The sequence below is a fragment of the Saccostrea echinata genome, unplaced genomic scaffold (genome assembly GCF_033153115.1).
Source record: "Saccostrea echinata isolate AGI-Se365-2 ecotype Australia unplaced genomic scaffold, CSIRO_AGI_Sech_v1 ptg000051l, whole genome shotgun sequence".
NCBI classification, from domain to species: domain Eukaryota; kingdom Metazoa; phylum Mollusca; class Bivalvia; order Ostreida; family Ostreidae; genus Saccostrea; species Saccostrea echinata.
In genome coordinates, this window is record NW_026889800.1 from 3,191,849 (window position 1) to 3,202,257 (window position 10,409).

General features: G+C 33.9%; 1 protein-coding gene across 1 annotated transcript; it reads left to right on the forward strand.

Moving 5' to 3' along the window:
• The first annotated feature begins 331 nt into the window (after positions 1-331).
• Positions 332-2,262, forward strand: LOC133203625 (complement C1q-like protein 3). The gene is made up of 2 exons (XM_061339399.1): positions 332-543; positions 1,691-2,262. The coding sequence occupies exons 1-2, from the start codon at positions 363-365 to the stop codon at positions 2,134-2,136; spliced, it is 627 nt and encodes a 208-aa protein (XP_061195383.1). The 5' UTR covers positions 332-362; the 3' UTR covers positions 2,137-2,262.
• Positions 2,263-10,409: the final 8,147 nt, after the last annotated feature.

Below are 10,409 nucleotides of genomic sequence, written 5' to 3' on the forward strand. Positions count from 1 at the left end.
TCAAGACCCTCTGAAATTCCAAGTGTTTGACTCCTTAACTAACACTTGTGTAACTTCATTTATAAAGATAGTGTGGCATGATAACCGAATTATTAAGAAATTACTAAGGAAGGTACTGAGTAATTGTCCTATTTTGTCTTTTAATTAATTAGATTATCCATTCTTAGGTCATTGAAAACAACTTGAGATAATTGTGCTTCAAGTGGTCAGAGAGTTATTGGTAACAACTGGGGGTGATGTGTTTTAAGTGTCAGAGAGAAAAAATGTTAAAGTGCTGATGTCGCATGATTTGCTGTTTTCCTATAAAAAAGGGGGGAACACAAAGAAAACCAGATCTAGGCTGAACCAGAGGTGCAGAAGCTATGGCTCTCTTCTTCTCTTTGTTAGGCTTCTTTATCGTCACAGTGGCCGGGTCTACGTGTGGGGACAGGAATTCCTGTTCCATGGAGTTATACGAGTATGAAAATTGTGTTAAAGCACAACACACAGCCATGGAAGTCCGCCTTCACACCCTGGAAACTGAAATGAAAAGGCTCCATCAAGGTAAATCATGCAGAATATGTAGGTTTCTTAATGTTCCTTAGGGTATGTCGCTCATGACATGAGTTATATCAAGGGTATATTTTTGAGAAGTATATTTTAGATAACTGCTCATAGAGCAGGACTCAGAATCACAAAGAAAATTGGGGGTCAGTGAGACTTTTTTTTTTTTGCTCTTAAATTGTAACTTTAAGGTTAATCACTTTAACGTTATTCATATTTCAGCAGATGTTATCATGGCAATAATTATAATCTTATTTTATTTAAAATGGTTTGAATGATATTTATCTCTGCAGAAATTCTGCATATTATTGTGTGCTAATTATTTTGTGACCCTTTTGCACACAAAAGTATCACATTTGGGGTATTAACAATCTAAATAAGCAATAAAATATTTTCTTGTATCAAGATTTTTATAACCAATGCTGATTTGTTGGAAGTATCGTGTAGTTTAAAATAATGCAAGAATACGTTGGGGACAATGATGTAAATCTTGAAATATTGGTCAAAATATGCGATTTTCAGACCAAAAAAAAACAGTGTTCATTTTTATCTTCATTCTTCGATATCTTCTTTTCTTGGCAAAGCCTCTAAAGTGAAAGTGTAATATTTGTTCTAAAAATATTAACTGAAAATCTACTTTAAATATTCCTAGCAAAAGATAACGAAAAAAAATCTGAGTAAAAATATGTAGGGCCAAAGTTCCAAAATATTAAATTTAACAAATGGTGGATTTGAAGAATTCTCTTCTAAATATCCCTCCACTATAAGAAATACTCCCCCATAAGCTTGTTCATTTATGATCTTGTGAGCAGTTTTTAAATTGATTTTTTTTTCATTTCCATTGTTTAATTCAAATAATTTATAAAAATTGAATTGTAATAAATAGTTTTAAAGTTAGAGGTTCTTGCCAAACTTTTCTCAAAACTGACGAGCGAATACCTCAAGGTAACAAAATATCTAAATAATTATTGACACATCGAAGTGATTATTGTTAAAATAAAACTTCCTTACTGATATTTAAAAAGGCAATGGATTTCTCTCTTTGAATATTTGCGAAAGGGGGGTTTCATACCGATATTTGATAAAGGTATACACTTACTTTTCCAACATCACATGACATGTTACTATCTTTATATTTCATCTACAGAGAACAGCCGGGTAGTGTCCTTCTTCGCCGGTCTTAGCGCCTCTGTCACACCCGTCATTGGACTTTTAAAATTTGACAACGTCATGCTGAACAGGGGTGAAGTTTACAACGGCACAACAGGTCTGTTTACCGCCCCCGTCAATGGTGTCTACTCATTTACACTTACAATAGGCCTACCCCAGCCTGAACAAGCAACTGATTACTTTCGAATGCATATAATGAAAAACAAAGAGATTATTGGATATCTTTTCATTGAGTGGGAAGGTAAATGGACAAAGAGGTCTGAGAGTGTTGTGGTAGAGCTTCAGGAAGGAGACCGAGTTCACGCCATGGTAGCCACCGCTCCGGCGGCATTCACACAGATAGGAGGGACCTCTTCATATCCTGGAACCCCCTACAGTTCCCACTTCTCGGGATTCTTAATTCAACATGATCATAAGCACTGAGACATGTCAGTTTCTTCTATTACTACTTTATAAAAGATAGAGGATATGCAGATTAATTTGTTTTCTTTCTTCTTATTTATATATTCTGATGAATTGACGTACGTGCATATTAAACTCAGAAATGTACGAATGTATAAAGTCAATTTGAAAACCCCAATATATATATATATATATATATATATATATATATATATATATATATATATATATATATATATATATATATATATATGATTTCCTTGTGATCTTTCAATTTGCTCTCGTCCCTGTGAGTTGTGCCATATATATGTTTTATGGTTGGACATGATTTTTTATCCAAAGAGTTGTGTGTTTTATCCCTAAGCCTTGGGAGAGGATAAAAGTACACAACAAGTTGAACAAAAACTCATATCTAGCCACAAACCATGGGAGATTCCTTTTCCTTTTATATCACACGTTTTACAATGAAATATGGAGATAAAGAACAGTTTTAAGCTCATAGTCCATTTAAACAATACATGTCGGGAGCAAAGCAAACACAGACCTCCTGAAACATCAGAGGCGGGATTAGGTGCCATGGAGGAGTAAGCATCTCCTGTCGACTGGTCACACCTGTGCTCTTTGTCAACGGAAAAATCCGTAGAAATTTCGGTGTGTAAATAATGGCCTAACAATTAGTTTCACAAACGTCAGTCAGCATTTGACCCAATGATAGATTTTATTTGTCGATAAAGTCATTGTATCGACCATAGAACTTGCGAAATAGGGTCTTCAAACGATACTGTTGCTATCCCTGTTTCATCAACTTGTTGGTTAATAGCTTGCCTCGTTTTGAAAATTGATTGTACATAAAGCATGCTCTTGTGTATATAATCAACTGTAAGACATAAATCCCATATGCAGGTGATAAGGGTATATTGCTCGCTCCGTGATAGGATGATCATGTGCCCGAATCACAGCCGCGACTGACCTAAGTCGATTAAATATAGATAGCAAATTTTCCTTCGCCAAGCGCTCGGCACTTTGAAGTGAAAGTTGCAGGTCTTTTGGATGAGACTTTAAAAGAACCGAGTCCCCTTAAGCTTGTTACTGTAGGCGTTGGCACAATAAAGAACACTCACCGCTTAATGGCCCTGCGTGCCGAGTAAAGATCTAAATTTGAAGCCGTTCACCGGTTTATGAGTCGTCTCTATATGAATGATAAATTCTCGAACGAGACGCAAAATAGCATTCAATCAATCAATCAATCAAACTGCATGTTAAATGTTTGAGCGCTATTGCAATATTCACGTGTGTTGTAATAAGTTCTGTTTTGTTTTTTTTTTAATCTTGTATGTCTTAATATTTTTTAATTACATCGCTAACATACATTTGATTAATATTCTGCGTGTCCAAAGTGCCTACGAAAAGCATACTTTTGAAATGTACTCTGTTTTACATCCGTGGTTCGAGGTAAGTTAAATATATGTGTATAAAAGAGTCTGGCACGAGCAATTAAAGAGGATTCATATGAAATCTTTTGTAAATATCTGTAAGAAGAGGTTGTTTTGTAACTGAAACTTATCGTTCACGGTAGCTCAGTCGGTAGAGCGGCCACGAATGACCTAAGTCGAAAAAAAGGGTAGCAACTGTTCCTTCGCCATGCGCTCGGCACTCTAAAGTGAAAGTTGCGGGTCCTTCGGATGAGACCTTAAAAACCGAGGCCCCGTGTCACGGCAGGCGTTGGCACGATAAAGATTTCTCACTGCTCAATGGCCCTAAGTGCAGAGTAAAGGTCAAAATTTGAAGCCCTTCACCGGTATATTGTGATGTTTCTATATGAGTGAAAAATTATCGAATGGGACGTAAAACAGCATACAATCAACCAATCAATCTAACTGAAACTTGCTTGGGAAATGTTTTATGGCTTTGTTTTTATACAGATTACGATATTGTGTGGAAAATCCCCTCAAATTTGTTGATAAGTTGAACTTCTCATGAAATTTTGAACCCAAGTAATAATATGACTTTTCCCAAGCACATCTTGGGTACAAAGATACGATGAGTTTATTTATATGACAAAATGTTAATAATAATGGTGTTAACCGACTGCGCCGGAGCGATTTATGTGATTTACTTCAAAAAATTATGAATGACCGTCACGTGATCGGCAAAGTCATGTGATATGACAAAAATGTTATATAGCCCAGGGAACCCTCCATATAAATTGGCTGTACTTAAGTACATCACTTACAAATCAAACCCAAATCCAACCTCGCAATGCAATATTATGTTTTGAACGCATTCTAATCCTTCGGGAAGCCTAAACATAGCTGCGACAGGTTGATTAAAGAAAGATAGCATGTTTTAAGCTGTCTTATATGTGGAAATCCACAATATTCAACTGGATGAAATTCACACAAAAATTACTGTGAGGTAACAACTCATTCACTGTGGATTTTAAAACGATATCCTATGAGCTTTATCCACTGCATAAAGGAGTTAACACATATAAAATGAGCCGCCCCATGCAAAAAGGGCCCTTAAGGTAGAAATTTTAAATTTTTTTTACTAATTTTTACTAATTTACTTTTCAATGGATTATGATAGATTATAGTGTAAAATAATCAAATATAAAGTTTTATTCAAATATTCAGAATAATTATTAAGATCTAGGGAATCAAAGGTTTAAGAAAATGTTAAGATGACGTTGAAAAATGACCTTCAAACTGACACTTTTATATCCCTCTCAGAAATATTTGAAATACGTATCTGAATTGAAAAACCTTACTTTATCACATGAAAACATACTTGTACATGACAAATTTATGCATAAATCCCCTGCTTTCATTTTACATGCAATATTTGATATAATTGTTTTTGTTAAAGTATATCTAAATTATACACTAGTTGTCGAAACGGTTTCATTGTTATTAATTTAATTTTACATGTATAAAGAAGAGGTGTTTTGGACTCTGTATCAGACAAAAGTTATAATTACATGTGCATTATAAGAGTGTCGACATTTTTGCATGTCAGATAAATGTCCATTTTGGTCATTTGTAGCACACATGATTTAAAAAATCCAATAAAAGTTCTTTATAAGTTTTCTCATAAATTAAACACAGATAATGGTTTTATATCGGTAAATACCCGGTGTGCTTTTTTCTTTTAAATAATAACTTATACACTCGCCACATCATGTTAGACGTAAATATTGCTCTGATATACGGTTCAGAGAAAAGTATATATTAAATTTAAACAAAACAAACAAACAAATAAAATATATGTGTTTAGATATTTTACAGACTTACAGAATTTTTTTGATTGCATTAGGAAAAAAGATTTTGAAAATTCAGCATTGATATTAAAATTTTCTGGGGAAAATAATTCTCATCTACAATGTAAATACTGACCCAAAATTTTTAGTCCTGTTTTTGTTTGTTTATTGTTTAACGTCCCTCTCGAGAATTTTTCATCCATACGGAGACGCCACGACCTGCCAGTGGAGAGCTACAAATTTTGACCTATACTCGGCACTTAGTGCCATTGAGCAGTGAGGGATCTTTTTCGTGCCAGCACCTGCTGCGACACGGGACCTCGGTTTATACGGTCTAATCCGAAGGACCGGTCTCCATGTCCCACAGTGGGATTTTTCGTCTTTTCGTCCTGAGAGGGCATACAAACATTAGCTTAAGCCTTCTTCTCAGGTGAGCTATTAAAGACAGACTAAAAAGCTCAAAAAGCGTTTAACATATCTACTGAAATATTTTTTCATACTCCATCATATATAATTAAAAAGGATATATATGAGAAAAAAACGCGTCCGCCATTAGGCTTTATTGTTTGTAGCTATAGACATGAATGACTCGTGAGTAAATTAATTAATCAACTAAAACATCTTCCCTTATGTAGGGTACTTTGTGCTTTGTAAGGCTCCTGGGACAAATATGTTTTTGTATTAAAAATATAAGGTTATTACTCTGAAAGACAAGGAAATTACAATAAAAATTTTCTCTCTCTCTCTCTCTCTCTCTCTCTCTCTCTCTCTCTCTCTCTCTCTTAGAGTTTATGAACCTGCAATCACAGACAGGATGAGATATAGTGCAGCACTTATGGATCAGGATATCATTTTCAAATTTAACACATAAAAATATTTTGTTATCTCACAACCATCCATAAATATTATAAATATCAAGATTTATTGTAATTTACCCTTCTATATTTATAGTGATTAACCAGGTAGATTTCTTCAAGTACTCTTTCCTACTATCATTGAACCTCTATATTTATATCACTATAGAACGGAATGTATTTGAATTTCATGATATCAAATCAATGCAAAATTTGAAGCCATTATTAGATGAGAAATTCTTCAATGAGCATCAGGATCAATCAAAGGATTTCTGTATTTGTGAAGGTCAGATATTAACATTTTATTACAATTACAAGAAAATTTTTTCCTGGGCTTCTTTGACTAGTAAAAGCAAATAATTTGTGATGAATGGAAAATAAGAAACATTAATAAGGGAAATGAGAAATTGTGTTCAATAACTTGATTTATCAAAATGGTACAGCTTCTTGATCCAAATGTACTTGACGAGTAGGTATCTATGTGTTAAATTGAACTGAAGACAGAAAAGTTTGATATGAATATTCAGATCTGAACACATATTTTCTAACTCTATTGGCATGTTTTTATAAAGGAAACAATATGAAAAATAAAAGTACGTCATTCAACATATAAACCTTGCTCATTTATAAAATACTAATTATTAAAAAACGACATTGGAGATGAAATTGAAAATCATTTGTTAAGATATTCTTCCGATATACAATATTAATGAATAATCTCATAAAAAATATTGATGATGAATGTACATTCAAAACAATCTCTTACTAATTAGGGATTTTTTTTTCGTGCCAACAACTACTGCGACACGGGACCTCGGTTTATACAGTCTCATCCGAAGGACTGCTGTCCACGTTCCGCAGTGGATTCGAACCCACGACGTAAAGATCAACAACTCCTTACTCCGCGACTCTAGGGCAGACGCTCTAACCACTGCGTCACATGAGTGACCAGTTCAGTGTGTGAATAATATCCTAACAACGTCAGTCAGCATTTGACCTAATGATAGATTGTATTTGCTGACAAGGTCATTATATCGACCATAGATTTTGCGAATTGTTGACTTTAAATGATACTGTTGATATCCTTGTATCATCAACTTGTCTGTTAGTAACTTGCCTAGTTTTAGAAATTGTGTGTTCGTAGAGCATGTTCTTCCTAATTTAATCAGCTGGGAGACATTAACCACATATGCAGGTGATACGGGTATATTGCTACATTAATAAGGGAGGATGGTGATAGAAATGTTGAAGTCATCACTTTTATCATAAAGTTTTCTTGTTAGGTTAACATAAACGTCCTTTTCTAGTAAGATATCCAAATATGAAACAAATGTGTCAGACTCTGTGGAATCTTTTATTTCAAGCTCAATGGGATATATCGAATTGACATATGAATGGAAATGACTATTATTAATTGATAATAGGTTGTTGATATATCTAAATATCGAGTTGAAGGCGTTTTCTTTTTCTCATGTAGAAGTTTTTGAATAAAAATCTGCTTCATGTAAATACAAAAATAAATCTGCTAATAACAGAGACGCAATTGATACCGATAGGATAGATAGACCAGAAAAAAATACGTACATGTACATGTATATTCATTTTATCTATTTAAGACTTCAAGGTCCCATAAACAAATTATTTTGAGCGGTATTTCGTACATTTATCATTTTTCTTTACAAACAAGCTTTTTTGACAATTTCTTTTTTTCAACTATATTCTTCCATTACTGGTATTATAGCAGAACAATAAAATAACTAAGAATAGGAAAGACGTTTTAAAAATTGATTCCAAAAAAATAATAGAAAAAATGTTATAAGATATTGAACAAATATATCTTGTTCTCTTCTTACACAATTCATAAATATCACTTATTTAAGATGAATACAGTGGTTTAATCTAATTAACATTTTCACACATTAAAAATCGTAAACTTTTCGTACAAACTGTCTTCTCTACGACACATATAGAGTTACATTGTGGGAAAAATAAACAAAATTGTTCCAATAAACAAAGCAGAAAGAGCTGGCACTGAACTTAACTGCTGAGATAATATTAACAACACAGCTTCTCATGTTTGATGGATATTGGAATAACTATACCGAAATTTAGAAGAGGCCCATGGGACACATCGCTCACCTGGGCTTCTATGGCCCTGCTGTTTTTCGTCAGAAGATTTCCCCTTTATATTCCTATGTAAATCTTTCGATCACATATTGTGCCACCACCCCACCCTCGGGAGTCATGAATTGAACAAACTCGAATCTACACTACCTGAGGATGCTGCCATTAAATATTGTATATATAATTTTGCTGTTCTTGAAAAAAATTTTAAAGATTTTTCTATGTGCTTCTATGTAAAACTTTAATTAACTATTTTGGCTCTGTCCTATCCCAACTGGTCATGACTTGAACAAACTTTATTCTACACTTTAATGAAGATTTCAAACTATTTTGGTTCTGTCCTATCCCAACTGGTCATGACTTGAACAAACTTGATTCTACATTGTAATGAAGATTTCAAACTATTTTGGTTCTGTCCTATCCCAACTGGTCATGACTTGAACAAACTTGATTCTACATTGTAATGAAGATTTCAAACTATTTTGGTTCTGTCCTATCCCAACTGGTCATGACTTGAACAAACTTGATTCTACACTATAATGAAGATTTCAAACTATTTTGGTTCTGTCCTATCCCAACTGGTCATGACTTGAACAAACTTGATTTTACACTGTAATGAAGATTTCAAACTATTTTGGTTCTGTCCTATCCCAACTGGTCATGACTTGAACAAACTTATCCCAACTGGTCATGACTTGAACAAACTTGATTCTACACTGTAATGAAGATTTCAAACTATTTTGGTTCTGTCCTATCCCAACTGGTCATGACTTGAACAAACTTGATTCTTCACTGTAATGAAGATTTCAAACCATTTTGGTTCTGTCCTATCCCAACTGGTCATGACTTGAACAAACTTGATTCTACACTGTAATGAAGATTTCAAACTATTTTGGTTCTGTCCTATCCCAACTGGTCATGACTTGAACAAACTTGATTCTACTGTAATGAAGATTTCAAACTATTTTGGTTCTGTCCTATCCCAACTGGTCATGACTTGAACAAACTTGATTCTACATTGTAATGAAGCTTTCAAACTAATTTGATTCTGTCCTATCCCAACTGGTCATGACTTGAACAAACTTGATTCTACACTGTTATGAAGCTTTCAAACTATTTTGGTTCTGTCCTATCCCAACTGGTCATGACTTGAACAAACTTGATTCTACACTATAATGAAGATTTCAAACTATTTTGGTTTCCTATCCCAACTGGTCATGACTTGAACAAACTTGATTCTACACTGTAATGAAGATTTTCAAACTATTTTGGTTCTGTCCTATCCCAACTTGTCATGACTTGAACAAACTTGATTCTACATTGTAATGAAGATTTCAAACTATTTTGGTTCTGTCCTATCCCAACTGGTCATGACTTGAACAAACTTGATTCTACATTGTAATAAAGATTTCAAACTATTTTGGTTCTGTCCTATTCCAACTGGTCATGACTTGAACAAACTTGATTCTACACTGTAATGAAGATTTCAAACTATTCTGGTTCTGTCCTATCCCAACTGGTCATGACTTGAACAAACTTGATTCTACACTGTAATGAAGATTTCAAACTATTTTGGTTCTGTCCTATTCCAATTGGTCATGACTTGAACAAACTTGATTCTACACTGTAATGAAGATTTCAAACTATTTTGGTTCTGTCCTATTCCAACTGGTCATGACTTGAGCAAACTTGATTCTACATTGTAATGAAGATTTCAAACTATTTTGGTTCTGTCCTATCCCAACTGGTCATGACTTGAACAAACTTTATTCTACACTATAATGAAGATTTCAAACTATTTTGGTTCTGTCCTATCCCAACTGGTCATGACTTGAACAAACTTGATTCTACACTGTAATGAAGATTTCAAACTATTCTGTTTCTGTCCTATCCCAACTGGTCATGACTTGAACAAACTTGATTCTACACTGTAATGAAGCTTTCAAACTATTTTGGTTCTGTCCTATCCCAATTGGTCATGACTTGAACAAACTTGATTCTGCACTGTAATGAAGATTTCAAATAGGTTCATCTTTTCTGCACCAGCGGTTATTGAG

What these genes read in the sequence shown, in the direction of transcription:
- LOC133203625 (XM_061339399.1), top strand. Translation starts at nt 363, where the DNA reads ATGGCTCTCTTCTTCTCTTTGTTAGGCTTCTTTATCGTCACAGTGGCC. An exon ending in AATGAAAAGGCTCCATCAAG is followed by an intron (nt 544 to 1,690) that starts GTAAATCATGCA and finishes TTTCATCTACAG; the next exon opens with AGAACAGCCGGGTAGTGTCC.